Source organism: Strix aluco, chromosome 7 (genome assembly GCF_031877795.1).
Source record: "Strix aluco isolate bStrAlu1 chromosome 7, bStrAlu1.hap1, whole genome shotgun sequence".
Taxonomy (NCBI): Eukaryota; Metazoa; Chordata; class Aves; order Strigiformes; family Strigidae; genus Strix; species Strix aluco.
The window spans coordinates 23635277-23651430 of record NC_133937.1 but is presented as its reverse complement, the minus strand read 5'-3'; the positions used below and the strand labels follow the sequence as shown (position 1 = coordinate 23651430).

Below are 16154 nucleotides of genomic sequence, written 5' to 3'. Positions count from 1 at the left end.
GGGTAGTTTCCTACTGTATTGTATACATGGGTTTGACATTTTATTTATAGACACAGTGAAGTATACTCAGATGCATTTTGAACTAAGAAGTTATGTGAGATGTAGAAAGTTATGAATGACACATTTTTTAAAATTCTTGGCAATATTCTAGATATTTATTATGATCTTTAACATTGCATTTTTATTCTTTCTAAAATAAACTGGAGGAGATCTAAATAAAAGCAGGAAAACATCAGATTTTTTTCTTTTCCATTAAAGAGCAATTAACAGTCCAACCAACAACCCAACAATCTGTTAATGGGCAGCAATCTGTTAAAGTCAGTAAGTGCTGAAGTTCTTAGTCACAGCAAATAGGTAGTATGATAAGTGGACTTCCAAGAAAGGAAGGTGGAAGGGAAGGAGGTGATCTTGTGGTGAACTGTGGAATTTCATTATCCTGCACCGGCATTTCTGAGCAAAGTACCTAACTTTAAAAAGCAGAGCAGAAAATGTGGAAGTATCTGATACTTCTGCTCGAGAATAGTAATAGTATCAGGTGGTCTTCTCAGATGATTTATTTAAAAAAAAAAAAAAAAGTTATGACCTCTCACTCTGCTTCTAATAACTTTTTTGTTTTCCTTCCAGACATTCCAAAAGCTTTATTTTATTTCAGTTTGTCCTGTTCTAATTGAAGTATATCTCTACTCTCTCTACATATTTTATAACTTAGAACAGTGTTTTACTTCTATATTTTACACCATTCTCAGTGGTGATCTTCCACTAGGGTGATTGGGTTTCTTACAGCAGTATTTAGAAAAACGGAATGTACTAGGTCCCATTGAATAAAACCTAAAGAATAGTCTTTTGCTTGGACATTGCATTTCAGTGCCCTGAGGGGGGAAATGGGTTGGGGAGGGGAGGCATTTCATGAACATGAAATTAAATGTCAGTTGTTATATCTCACTTTATGAGGAGCAAGGTATACATAATATAAAATAAACCTTTCAGAGGCACCATCCGGATCTAGATACCTTACATCAGCTTTTTGTTAAGGAATTAGAACTTGTCAGAAATTCTAATTGCTAGAAGAGTTAAATGTAATTTTTATAGTTTATGTGTTTTAACATAGCTGAATTGTGAGACAGGATTAATTGGCAAAAGGAAGGTTGAATTTGCATCCTTCTTCACCCAGACATGAATCTGTGCAAGGATGAAAAGGTTTTGGGTCCTGCCTATAAATGAGCATGGGTTAGTGAAGAATTAGCGCAAAGCAGGATGCAATATACCTTCCTAACCAGGCCTCCGTAGGGCTTCCTGTCAGTCCGTCCTTTTTGCCCCACTGTTTGGAAGGTTGCAGTATCCAAGAGTAAGAGAGATCTTGACCCAAGTGTTCTCTGCTGAGCATACACGAAGGTGATCTCCAGGTGGGCATGCCAGAAGCTGAGGAACCCAAATTCTGGTTTTCCTTGAAAAGGCACTATATTCTCCTCTGGAGGCCCCTCACTTTACCTGCTTCCTCTCCCATCTGGGAAGTCAGGTTAACTTAACTCACTTGAGACCATCCTTCATCTGCCGGTCACATATGGCAGCATGGGAGTGAGGGGAAGCAGCAAGATTGGGCAGGGCTGGGGGCTGCCGCTGGGCCAGCTGGCAGCTCCCTCGGCGAGGCTCCCCTCCAGGCATGTTTGAACAGCTGGAGCATCCAACAGGGCTGCAAAGTGGCTGGTGGCTGCTGAGATAGTCACCTGATTCTTCACTCTTCCTTTAAAAATACATTTGTAGATTTGCTGCCCTGCCTGTGATTCAGTGTGAGGCTGAAGTAAAACTGTTCTAATCTAGCTTTCGATCCAAAGGCTGGACTCTGATTTTTAACTTCTGCCATTGAGCAGCAAAATTATTTGTCAGGAATTAGGTAGTGAATTCCTAGACCAACATCGAGGCAGAACCGGATGATGGCTGAAAGATGGTCTTTTGAGAGCATAACATGAAGAGACCTGTTAACAAATACAGAAGTGCATAGAAACTCAGTACAATTTACAGTTAAAAATGTCTTAAATTCCATTTTAGCAGACACAGCCTTTTTCTTAAGATACCCATTAACACATATATACATCAATTCACATATATCCTATATGCAAAATGTAATGAAAAGATCAAATCAGAGTATTCAAAAGAAAAGGGACCGAAGTCATCTTTACAATATTTAAATTTACCATTCTCATGTATGTGTTACCTCCCAGCCTGTTTTTGTATTACTACATACTTTTTTTATTAGATCATACCTCCTGTAAATTCCCAGACTGGCTATTGCAGGAAGTATGTTGAGATTGTACATACTGTGGACACACATTGTGCCAAAGATCCTGTTTTATATACACAGAAAAGGTCTACACAATATCAGCAAAGTTCAGGGAAAGATGATGTTAACAAAAGCCTTGTGAATACCAGATTCATGTAATACATACTTGCAGCTTATTTTCCCAAAACCGTTGGAGATTCTGATTCAAACTGCCAAGCAGCCAGTTGTTTGCCCCATATGTGACAGTTTAATGGTGATTTTTGCATTTCATTCTCATATATGATAAAATTTCTGAATGCTCTTACGCACACTCAACCAGCATCCTACCCCTCCAAATCCTCTTTAAGCCTAGAATGAATGTAGGGGTTGAACATTTTAAAAGATATGTGTATGATAATGTTTCATTACTATCTGGAAAAGGACCCTTAGGACAAAGACATTAAGAATGTTAATCCTGTTCTTATAATATCTTCCTAAAACGCTGTGCAGTAGAAAATATTTAATTAGCTTTGTAAAATTGTTAGCAAAACTTAAAAGCCCTGAACTGAGGGTGAAGGGGGAACTGTCTGACTGTTACCATAAGTAGATTATCTTTTTGCCCTTTGAACTCATGAAATTGTAATAATGAAACAAATTCTACTGTAGTCACCTGTCAAATACGACCTAAATGTGAGAATAAATGCTTGTGCTATAATGAGTGTCTCTGGTGTTGTAAATGCATTCATAATTTAAAATTGTAGTTAGAACAAAGGTTATACAATAATTAAGTTTGGTACCTTGTGTGCTTCTTGTTCTATAGCTGCAATGGTAGTAGGTACTATGTAGAGAAACTAAATCATACTACATTATTTAATGCATTAGGATAAATTCCAAACTATGTTAGCCTGATGAGCTGCAGAAAGGATGCAAATATTTGACCTGTGGCAAGTAAAAGTATCTCACTATAGGAAGGTACCTCCCAAAGTATCAAGTGCCAATAATTAAGTGAAAAGTTTTGCTGCAGGTCACACTCTTCAATTATGTTCACTTTTCAGTTCTGTTGCCATTCCTTTGCTGTAGCACTTTCTTCTCCCAGTGCTACCATTGTGGAGTGCCTGGAGGAGCTCAGATTCTAATGAGGGAAGCTGGTCTCAGCATACTGTGTATGAACAGAAAGTTATGCAGGATCAAACACAGATAGGCCTTATCTTTCAAGAACAGTATAGGTTCTCCTTTCTTGTTTAGGGGATGTAGAAAAGACCCCTTCTGACCATCACGCTTATCCTTATTAGTGTGGTGACGTAGCTCACAACCCATGTATCTCTTTTTAGCTGTTTGCTATGGGGCATTGCTAAGAATTCCCTGCTATACTGTGGTGTTCCCATTTTAAATGCTGTGTTTGGCTGACCACAGGGGCCAGCATCATAGGCCTGTCTGTCCCTGAAGAAAGGGTGGTCCCAGAGGCCATGAAATATCTGCAGAAGACAGCCATGGAGACACCCAACCCTTTAGCCTAGCATCTTCAGAAAGGTCCTTTCATAGGCCTGGAGATCTTTTGTTCTTCTGCAGGTTGGTGGTTGTGCAGGCTGTCTCCTCATTGCTGCTTTTAAGGAGTTTATTACTAAGCAAACTCTCTCTATAAAATGCTGTGTATAGGATATGCTTTTTCTACTTTTTTTTTTATCTTTCTTCTTTTTTATTTAAAAAGTATCTTTGTGGTAGATTGAAACTTCCTGAAAACTCCCCTATAAAGTTGATGTTACTTATAGAGCAGGAAAACCAGACAATTTAAAATTCAGGCTTGAATACAATAGTCAGTGAACATTTGCCAACTGTTACCAGTATTTGTCTGTGACATTACACTGTTCTCCCTAAGTCATTTGATTGCTATTTTTTATTCCTTTAGTTGATGAAGAATCAAGTCATATTCCAGTTTAATTAATTCTCCTGTAATGTCACTGTCCATAAAAATTTTGACACTATTGTAATACAAGTAATTGTATACTGGTAAAGCTGCTATTCTGATACTGTATTCATCTATCACTAAGCTATTCTTAGATATTCTGAGATGGTCTTAGTAGCTTCTTGTGCCACTTAAGTAAGAATCTTTATTATTTTCATTTACAATTGCATTCCATATAATAATTCTTAGACTTATGAATAGTCTATCTGAATTCATTGGTCTACTTTAAGTCAAAACCATACATTCAGAAGTAAATGATTGAGCCCATCATGTTAGCTCAGACACCAGTGTCTTTCTGGATGTTACTTTCACTTGATGATCCAAATTTTCTAACTAGCCATTAACAAAAAAAATCTATTAAGGATTTCATATTACTTTTAAATGTTGATAGGTGTCCATGTAGCAAAGTAGAGTTGAGCACCAGATCTGGAAATTTTTTGGATACGTATGTTCTGTTTCCTCTACCATTGAATGACCTGTTTCTCTAACTTGGAAAAAAATGTTACCTTTCACTGCCTCAGGTGATACTTCTCTAAAACTATTACAGTAATACCTACTTTGTTTTGTTAAGAGCTCTAACTGAAGAGCATAAGAAAAATTCTCTTAAGCTCTTTTGAAGTAAGGTGTCTAACTTGAGTGGGGATGTGTGGCAGTGGGTGTTTCTGCAAGTGTTAGTAACACATGACTGGGATATGAACAACAAAAAGTATTTTTAAGCTTGACAATTATTGATCATTTACTAATTTAAACAAATAGCTAACTTTTTTCATTACCATAAGCATTACCGTTTCTTTTCTTTTGAATATAGTTTTGCCTTCCAATTTTGACAGCCTATTTTTGGTCCAAAAAGAGCAGAAGTTCATTATTGATAAGCTGGCTAAAAGGCATGAACAGACATTTCAGCTCTGCTCTGACTGTTGGCACATAGAGCTTTCCACCTGTTGTCTACACGTTAAACTAACTCCCACCTTAGTGTTTGTCTTTTATTGTGTTTGGCTAGAGGTGGGGTTTTTATAGGGCGGATGCTGTAACAAAAGCAGATGTTTGAAAATATGTTGACAGCCATGGAATTGGTATTATTCCGAAATTCTTCAGTAATCATTCACCTCAGGCCAAAAAAAGATGTTGATTTCTGTGGCTGTAGCATTACTACTGGGTTAGAATTTTAAGCAAAATTCCTAATACTCCTAAAGGTATTATTTTTTGGGATTACTGGAAAAATGATGGGAAAGTTGTTTGTTGGTTTGTTTGGTTTTAATCTATTAATTGGTTTACTCTATTTCTATCAAACTAGTTACATTTTAATACTAGCTAGCATTTATATTGCATAGAGCTTGATTTTCTGTTAGATTTCTTTAAAAATCTACATCCATAATATTTTTAACCTTTCTTTTCAGTGTTTGCTAGTTCTGAGCCTGTGCCAGGATTCCAGGGAGACACCCTGCAGTTAGCTTTCATCGACCTCAGACAAGTAAGACACTAGTTGTTGTTTTTTATCCTACTAATTTCCCCTTTTGACCAACGCTGAAGTTATTAAATTCAAGAACCTTTCATGTTTTTGCATTCCCATGTAATTAGTTTTGAAAAGCGGTTATTTGAAGTGTTATTAGTGGCACTATTCCCTGTAATTTAGCATAAAACTGTTTCTCCAATGTGTTGTTAGGGGGCACTGTGCTACTAGTGGTACTGTTACTTGGATATAAGATTAAATTTTGGTCCTGACAATTTTGTAAAGATCCTGTGACACCTTTTTGCAAGAGTGTACTTGTTACTCTGGCGTGTGCTGGCCTGATTCCATTCTGAGCAATTGCTCCTGTCTACAAAGCTACTCCCTGGAGAGCAGAATTGGGCATAGTATTATTTAGCATTTCCTTTCCTTAATTTGTTACATAGAATTATTTTAAACTGTTAGAAAGCAGCTTTATTCCAACTGGCTGATCTTTATTTGATATCAAATTTAATTTTAAATTCCTTAATATTGGAAGCACTTTTCCACAGTTCTTACCAAAAGGAAGGTTTTTTCCAGACTAAAATCTACTTATCTTAATTTCATATAGTTATTTCTGTTCCCTACTCTCTGTAAATTCTGACACTATATCCACCCATAGCAATTCATTTTCAAAAACTTTTCATACTTGAAGTAAGCTTTTAGAAAGGATTTATTATTTTAAAAAATTGTGAATGTGTCATTTAAATAGTGAAATGAATTATTAACTGCATGTGGAGGGTCTTTAGCTTTCTGCAGATGTTGGTGATATTTTTCAGCACCAATATGAGCCTGTCAAAGTTACCAGAAAAGGAGAGAAATGTAGAAAGAATTCCATACCAAATTATCTATATAGTAAGAATATTTTTGCTTTTAATAGTTTAGTAGGATTTTCACACCAAGCTAATGAAAAGGCATTTCAGAAGGGAAAATTCCTGAGGCAAAAGCATTCCAGTTTCTCCTAATAGAAAGGACTTCATTAAAGTGTCTTTTTAAATGAAAAAGTTAAGAGATAGTTTTCTGTTACATTCTCACAGTAATATAACAATGAACAATATCTACAGTGGGATAAGCATGGACTACGTGAGGATATAAGATGGTGGCTATAAGATTTGTTCACATGATACTTGTACATTAGGAGTTCCAGAATTCAGTATGTAAAGATGTTCTCTGCCAGATTTCAAATGCCACAAGTCTTGACTAGCAGCCTTCCTCTTTTGGATTCTTTTTTATTCTCCTTTTATTATCAACGTCAGAAGTGACTAAACATCTTCTAATTTGTACTAAGTCAGTTTAGTTGAATGGAAAGGATGTTGAGAGATTTTGGCACCGTTTCTGTCATCCACCTAAGTGGTGTAAATCCTTACAGAGTCCATGTTTGTTTCAAGGGACAGTATGATTTCCAGCTATGCAAGAGGGCGGGATATGTACATGCTTGCTACAGGAAATAGTATTTTTGTATGTTTTAAACACCAACTGTTGAGCATGTCACATAAATAGGGATTATGTTGCTTATGATAGCTCTCAGTTTATGTTAGCAACTTATGTTTAGAATCCTCCTGATGCAAGTAACCCTTTATAGAGGATGCTCTGTATGCCGTGGGAATCTGGTCGATTTCAGATACTTTATAAATAGCAGAAGTCTGGGCAACTCTCTTTACTGGGTCACAGTGGGAGATGTAGAATAGTTCTAGACTATTTGTTTTGTTTTGTTTTTTACTATATTTTTGCATGGATCACCAAAAGGTATTGCAAGCACACATTAAAAACATTTACTATTTAGTAAGGATTTGAAGTGTTTTTCCTCTCTTCCTTATTTGTGATCCATTTCTATCTTAATAGGGTGGATGACAGTTCTTTTCAAGAATACTTAGAAAGGCAACAGAGCCTTTTTTCAGAAAGTTCTTATAAAAGGTCATGCTTCTGTTTTTTAGTTTGAATTTGATACTTCTTCATGAATTGCAGGATATGAAAGATAAGGAAGTAGGTCCAGTGGTCAGGTTTTACCTGCCCACCCGGACTGTGCCCTGAGGTCAAACTCCTGATATTGGCTGTTTGGTACAGAGGAGCTGATGACAGGTAGGGGCTGATACAAGGGGGAAAGCTTGAACCGTATCAAAGCTAAAAGGCAGGAGATTTGGGACTCAGTGAGAGACTGTAGCTAAAAGATGGATCAGCAGGATTGCCCTCTTCTTAAAAAGCAGCTGACCTGCAAGCGAAAAGACTTTATCGTCCTGCCAATCACATGGTTGCTAATGGAAGCCAGTTATCTCAACAACAGCTTACTCTCTCTGTTGTATTATGGCAATGTGTAAGATTAATGAGGATTGGGCAGTAGAATATTGCAGCACGTTTTACTAAAGAAGTAAAGTCATTTAGAAGTAGCCAGCTTGGAAGACATAAAGGGAAGAGCTACATTGGATGATTACCACGGGGCGAGGAGCAGCTTTGAAAAGAACTCCCATAGGTATTTTCGTCCTAACAGTTCCTGATCCTCCGTCTTGCCCTGAAGACAATGTACGGACAGCATGCTGTCCCCACCAAGCCCACTTCTTTCCTTCTTCCTTCCACAGACATAGAAGAGCAAACAGAAAGAGAAACAGTTGGTATGAGAAAGAGTTGCTTCTAAGAAGAGAACAGTAGTTAGTAGCAGGAAGCTCTAAGAGGCCAGGAATCACGAAGAGGCAGGCACTTGCCAATGTCCCCTTTGATGAACCACCTCTTTCTCCTTTACTATCCACTCTTATGCTCTTGTCATACTTAATGTGCTCCTTAAAGATCTTAGTAATCTGTAGAAACCCTAGTCAATAAAGATCTTTGTGCTATTCCTATAACCATAGTATCTCAGCATCTTACAGAGGTGACTTGGTGTGGTTGGCTAATCACACATAGTGCGTACTAATAGAGAATCACATGGCCATGATCATCTAGCAACTTGTAGCTCCAGTTAGTTTAGCAGCTCCTAAAGCAGCAAGCAGCTGCTAAGAAAATTGGGGTAGATTCATGGTTTTGTACAGCTGCAGTAATTGCATCATGCCTCATACCATTTGTCTTAGCGTATGACCTGAGGTCATACCCATGTGCACCCTTTCACCCCACTTACTTAAAGCCACTGAGGAGCAGGCCAGCTCAGCAAGGCAATTATCAAAGTGGCATGTGCTGCTTTAAAGAGACTGATCTCTGGCATGTCGTGAAGATAACCCAGCTCTCCTGCGACCTGCATTGCTCTCTGAAGATAATCTCTTGCTACTGTCTATATAGGGAGCCAGGGTAAATAGTGCAGTGGCCCAAAGTGAGGTGGGGATTTTGCTACCAATTCAGATCCTAGGTCAATGGGAATTAACCTTCAAAAGTAAACAGGTCTTAGTTCATCCTATTTGAATTGGTCTCTGAGGAAGCTCAGCCTCTGACATGAATTAGTTTTGTACTGGTTATGATCTGGTTTTTAGTGCCTAAAGACTAGGGTTACCATTCTGGAATGTGAGGCAGTTTCTTGGATGTCCAGGACACTTAAATACTATGAAGAAAAGGCCTGAGTCTTACAATTTGTGCATTACTCTTTGGAGAGCCAGTGTAGTGTGTAGCAGATGGGAACGATAACCTTGTGGTAGCCTTGAGAGGTCAGGAGTTGCTGTCCTATGGCAGATTTCCTGATTCTTAACCAACAGAGTGGTAACAAATGGCTATTCTTGAAATTAAATCATTGCCTGCAGAGTTATAACCTAAGCTACAAATGTAGCTTGACTTTTTTTCACTTTTGACTTCACAAGTTTTTGCTAGTGTTTCTCTCTGCCACGAGCACTACTTCAGTTTCAAACTTCCTCTGCCTTCTTCCTCTACTGTCTCATCTCAGACAAGTACTCAGCTTGATGAATGTGGAATCTCCTTATTTTGCCAGGGGTAAGGAGAACCGTGTCTCATCTGTGTTCTTTTGGCACTTAAGTACATGTTGTTCATATCCTCCAGTTGCTGTCAGTGCTGGTCCTGCAACAGGGGCAGCCATCTCAAGTGAACATAATCATATGCTGTTGGTAACCCCAGAGTTAAGCAACCACTGTAGCAATATCACCACCCACATGGTAACACAGAGTTTACAGTCTGACAGTGGTGTGTCCCAGTCTGGGCAACCAAGGGCTGTGAATGACAAGGTCCATAAATTCTGTATAGGTGTGGGAGAAAATTCTTGAAGATTTTCAGCAATTTCTGTGAACGTTCTGCTAATGTTAGAGATAAATTAGACACAAGGTCATAACGCAATCAATGTGATTAATATACAGAATAATATACCATGGAAACATTAGAAGATACATTTTTTTCAGATTTATGTTTATGATATAAGCATGTGGATAAGCAATTCTATAAGGTCAAGTTATTGGTAATACACAATATGTATTCCTTCTAAAAATTGATAGCTGATATTTAAAAGTATAATACATTTTCTTCTGATTCCAAAGCATAATGGAAATTACACTGATGGTTTCTTGCGTTGCTTGTCCATTTACTTTGTAATTCATTCTCTAGTGTATTGTTGGTGAGAAATATTGATAACCTTCTGAACTGTAGTGTTGCATGCAACAGATGTAAGTTTATTTGAAGGAGAAAATTCTTACTAGTACTTAATATAGTCCTCCTCTTTCTTCTTTGCTTCTCATTCATCACTGAGAGATGATACTGTCCTTCTGATAAACTCAGAAGTAACTTATTGTAGGTAGGAACTGTGTAACAGATCACTGGGCTTCAATCCCAGCCATGGGATTATCTGCCACTAAAGGCTGGCTGACAGCTCAGTCCTCCCCACTGCTTTGTTTGCAGTGTTTAATTTGAATTCATTTCCTGTGGTAGTAACTGCGTTTCAACTCTGGCTTGTCTCTGATTCCCCCAAGATGGAGCATGCCGAAGCTCTCACCTTCTCTGTTCCCTATGAGGAATGCTCTTGAGCCCTTCAGTAGACTTCAGAAAATAAATTGCATCCTGTTGCCAAGCCTATCCACCACGGCTCTTGGAGGTCCAGGGCTCTAAAGGTGTGCTGTGACTTTCTTCACAGACTGCCAACCCACACAGTGCCTAGGCTTTGAAATTAGCAGGGTACACCCAGCCCTGGCCTCTACTCCAGAGAAGAGTCTTGAACTGAAAAAATACCAGGATTTTCCAAGAGGGAGAAATCCCTAACAGTATGTTTAGGAGTAAGTTTTAAAAACTTCAGAGTTTAAAGATAAAAGTAAGCGTTTCTTTCATAAGGCAACAGTTTGATTTTTTAATTAGCAAGTAGTATAGAATATTTCATCTTTTGCTTCCTGAGGGAAATGGTTGTTGAGACTTTCATCTTCACAGAGGCTCTTTCACAATACTTACTGATCCCTTTCCCCCTGCCATGCACTCCCTGGCTTCTCTGAACAAGCAAAGGAGCACGTTACATCTGTAACATGAAGCCCAGCCTCAGGGTGCTATGTAATGGGATTTGTGCTTCTCTAGTTTTCAGTGCAATGCTGCTTATTCAGCTAAAGAAAGGAGCTCGGATTTCAGACAGCAATGAAACAGGAGTTGCACCTCTCTGGATTTCAAACCATAGATACTCACTTTGCTGGGGGAGGAAGGCAACGCTCTTGCTGGCCTTCCCTTCTCCATAAATTGACTCTACACTAAAGCAGGAGTGTGGCTTGAGGCACAGTGTGAGCAGAGCAGGGACACTTCAGGGTTCAAGATCTCATGTATTTACATCATACAGAAGTAGCATGCATATGCTTACCTCTGTTCAAAATGACAGTTACTTGAATATGACTGCATGCTAAATGTGTGTTGTCCGGGTTGTAGGGGACGCACCAGGTCTTTTCAGAGTACTATATTCCTACAAGTAAATGGGAATTCTTCACACAAACATGACAATTTGTTTGTAAGCACTTATTTCCCAATGGAATCTATAACTTTTGATTTCTCCTTTTCAACTAGATTCTGTGAAGCCCGTAGGTAATCGCTGTAGGCCCAGATCACAAGTTGTATGTATAGATATTTGTGAGGAAGATCTCACTCAGTGCTCTGTACACTCTGAGATGGGATTTAAACCTTGCCAGCTGGTAAGAATTAGGAAGCTTTGGAAACAAATACACAGAAATTAGCAGTGGGGGATCAAAACCAAGCATGACTTTAGATACGCTACCTTGATAAGGATTTTGAGAATCAAAAGCAGGATGGCGAGTCAGTCATTTCCTGGCAGTAGATATTCCTACCCTGTTACTGCCAGGAACTAAGAGCACACGTGACAGATATTAGGTGTATGTGTGTTATTTGGGACATTAAATCATTCATCGAATTCAGTGCAAAACAGGTTGTATCCAGTTCAAGGTCTGAACACCCCTTTTCCAGCAGAGAAGTGCAAATAGCATGCTGATAGCATACCAAGTTTTCACTCCAGATCCAGGCTTATTGACAATGAGGGGTCCTACCTGAAAACAGGTTTGAAAAAACTCGGTGTACAAATGTTGTTGCTTCACTTCAGTAACCTTATCAATACCTTACTTAAGAAAAATGATATACATACGGCCATTTAACTACAAGATACACTACTCCATCTATGGCAAAAACTGTACCAGTTTCTCCAGAGGAAAGTGTAGTAGATTGTGCACAACAGACTATGTGGTGAAAGCTATAGTGCTTAAACTGAATGTCATCTCCTAATTGACAGTAAAGAATGCTGTAGGTACTAAACCATGGAAGTTATCAAAAATAAGAAAATAATTTCTTGTTGTTTCTTTAAGCTAGTTCATTTAAGGGATACAGTTCTCTTAGTTATCCACTTACCAAACCAGATATATGCAAGAATTAGATGAGCTGACAAGAAATCTGTACTGTGTATTTAGAAAATGACAGAATTTCTAAAGCACTGGGTCAGCCTGACTTGGAGGCCTGCAGATAACAGCCTTTGCATAAGAACATAAGCCTTAGTTGAACAAGGGCGGAGGGGGGTGTTAGTTAGGTGAATTTATAATTTTGGAACTGACACAGGAAATGGCATTTATTGGTCTCATTTGTCATGTGCAGGTGAAATACTTGACTTCTTAGAGAAGTTCCAGCTTGTAAATACTACCATCATAGGAATTCCTAAAAGTTTCACTGGAGAGGTTGATGAAAGCAGATATTACAAAAAAAAAAAATAAACGTAGGCAAAAGCTGCTGTCAAGACTGTTTAGATGGACATATCTGCGCCCCATCTGAATACTACCATTTGTCACATTTAATCAGCTTTCAGCTCTTTGTCATCAGTACTTTCACAAGACAAGGTTTAGAAATAGTTAATCAATTCATTCAAAACCTATAGAGCTGTTGAAAGATGAAAACTTCTTATCTCCGGAAAACCTTTCTGTTCAAGAAAGCTCATCCCATAGTTACAGAGGAAATTCCTGTAAGATCATGACCAAATGGCACTAAAATTGTGTCCTTGGTAGTTGAAGTGCATATCCTGATTACACCCTGTGCATAATGCCAGAATCCAAAGCCTTCAGTTTTCTTGGGCGAGATACTAAATTTCTTTAATAACTGGCATACTTTGTGCCTGGGAGACTATTTATGAAGCAGTCATTGCCAAGGACATTATGAGAGAAAACACTAAATAACCTTTATCTGGAGAAGCTTTTATTCTTTTGCAGAAGGACCTGTTGGTAGAAAAGTTTTAGAAGGTTCACTTTCACATAATTTCTCAATTAACAAATCTCTTGTTTGAATTAGAAGAAATTGATCCATGTGCCGATTATGTTTGTAAACTCATACTTACCCTTTCTTTGAGTCACTGGTACACATCCCATTCAGTGGAAGTTATTCAATGGAATGAAGTTTCTCTTCTTCTGTTAGCAGATTTGCTTCTCATCTGATCCTTGCCTTTATCTTTGACATGTAAGAAAAGATGTAAATGCAACGAAAGATTTGGGTGCGTGGCTTCCCTGAAGTTTGTGAATACATTATATCAAGCTGTTGTCTTCCTGCTGACAGCCAGTTGCTGCAGGATCTCTACCATTGTGTCTGGGCCCTTCTGTAGCCCTGAGCTGATGGATGGAGTTCAGTTTTGGAGCCCCCAGCTCCACAGGACTTCCTCTGAATCCTGTGGGTGGTATGTGGTTCCTATGAGTAATGAATGAGCATTGTTAATTGAACAACACAAGAGAAGAAAATTATTGTTTTCCTTCAAGTTAGTTGTTATTTGTGTTCTCTTAACATCTATAAGTCCTAGCCTCCCATCAGGGAGCCATGGGACTGGTAGCCAAATTAGCATGTTCAATAATTTCTGCCCCAAAATTGCTTACATCTTCCAGCCTTAGCTAAACTGGTAGTATCACTGGTATGTAGTACGTATTGAGCACCACTACCAACCCCTTAACCCTACAGATTTGCCTTCAGTATTTTTTCGGTTGCATCAATCAACATACTTATGTTCCATTTCTTCTATAAATTATCTGTCAATCACAGGCAGCAAGCAGAATGTCCCATTTTTTTCCTTTTGCTAGTTTCTTCTGTGAAAATCAGTCCATCTCTTCTTTGGAAAATGTAAAATCAAAGGAATTTTTTACAACAAGAAAACAATTGTTCTCTGCTTCAGAACAGTAACAACACAAGGAAGGAATTGCATAGACATAGTATGGCAGGGACTTGAGTAAGTGAAATGTAGTTAATTAATGTTTATTCATTTGGATCATAGTATCTTAGAAAAAAAGGTCGTATCTTCAAAAGTGTTTGTACAATATGTACCATAATGTGACACTGATCTTCAGCTGGGTGTTTTAGCACTGCAGAAATGACAAATAAAAAAATATTATTCTGACTGACTGCCTCCAGTCAGTCAGTGAAATCTGGGAGATGAAACCCTTGTATTTTCTTTCTGTCAGTACGAAGATAGTAATAAGTGGTAAAAGAAATTATTGAATTTCATCCTGTTATGTAAATAACTGGTTTCTGAATAAAGTGAAGTAATTGTACTATAAGTAATATGACTGAACTAGCATGTTCTTAGGCGCACTTTTATATCATACTGGTTTATACCATGTTAACATATATGGTTTGGAGCAATTTGTCATCTTGCAAGTTGCACTGTTTTAAAGAATACTGAAATAACAAATAAAGTTTACATAGAAGATTCACATATAGGTTATGTTTTAGAACCTAAAGAAAAACTCTCGCAGAGGACTTTCCTGAAGTCATTAGTAGCAAAAGAGCAGTACAACTTAAAAGACCCTGCAATCATAGAAAGAGTGATGGAGGAAAAAAAAATAATAATAACAGAAATACAAAGAAATGAAAATGAAAAAAAAAAAGTCAAAAGATGAGTAGATGAAAGCAGTAGATGATGGGGAGAAAAGAAGAACTTAAACATATGGGATGAAGGACCAAAAAAAAGAAAAAGTCAGTTCCTGTCTATATAAATGTACTTTATTGTTCTTATCCTTTTCTTTCTATGTTTATCATTTTCCACGGTTTATGCTGAGATCTGTTAAAAACATTTCTTTTCTAAACAGCAGAAATTTGAAGAGATGTTTTTACCCAAAGGAAAAAAAGAACTTTCAGTACACAGTTAATGGTGTATAAAGTCCATGAAACCATCAGGTTGCCTTATTCCCAGGAGGACGCAAGCTTTGCCGGTTTCAGTGGCGTGTCTCCAGGAAATTGTTCCAGGACACACAATTAGCCCACACTCTTCCAGAGTGCACAGTGTAACGTGATGCAGTTAAACCAGAAGACAGTTTTCATCTTTTGACCCTGTGTCAAACATGTCAGTTCAGTAGTTTACCTGAGATCTGTAAGAGAACATGGGCTGTCAGATGTTTTCCCATAGAAAGGAACATGCAATAGAGATACACTAAAAAATGCAATTTTAAAACTTCAATTACTTTTGAAGTAACAGAAAAAGTGCTGAGCCAGCTTTTGTAAGTGGCACAACTCAGTGCATTCCTTTCTGTCTGCCAGTCTAACGTTTAAATAAAAATCTTTGCCGGTGCTCAGGATGTATGAGAAAGACGTTAAAAATGGCTCTTTCATTTTAAGCACTAACAGGATATTGAGCCCTGTGGAAGGGTAGATTTGATAATATCATTGAAATGCACATCCAAATGATAGTTTTGGGAATGATAATATGTTCAGTATAGTGTCTAAGTCTTGCACCCATTGACATAGACGATAGTTTAAAAAGTTCACAGTGAAACAGAATAATATTGAGTAATTCCTAGACAGAAATACACAGATAACTGGGGAGGCAGGGGGAACCTGCGTAACTGGTAGATTGAAAAGGCACAAGCTGAAAACTCAAATGACAGTGTAAAACAGTCCCCATAGCTTAATTAAATAAAACCAATAATGCGATTTAAACTTCTTTGAGTTAAAATTACTTTAATAAGGGTGTTAATTACTAGAGGATTAACACTGCTTACATGTGAGAATAGATGTGGTCAGTCAATAAAGGGTGAGAATAA

General features: G+C 37.9%; 1 protein-coding gene and 1 long non-coding RNA gene across 10 annotated transcripts in view; both read left to right on the top strand.

Annotated features, from left to right (window-relative positions):
• The window catches only part of EXOC6 (exocyst complex component 6), a 96513-nt gene that overhangs the window by 64857 nt on the left and 15502 nt on the right, over nt 1-16154 (top strand). For all 9 annotated transcript variants that reach the window (XM_074830942.1, XM_074830946.1, XM_074830941.1 and 6 more), the window contains one exon: nt 5618-5691. In XM_074830942.1, coding sequence (XP_074687043.1) covers nt 5618-5691 — 74 coding nt within the window. The remainder of the gene's footprint in view (nt 1-5617; nt 5692-16154) is intronic.
• LOC141925971 (uncharacterized) lies at nt 10996-15090 on the top strand. Its single transcript, XR_012624006.1, has 2 exons — nt 10996-13529; nt 14588-15090. It is a non-coding gene; the product is annotated as an uncharacterized LOC141925971 (long non-coding RNA).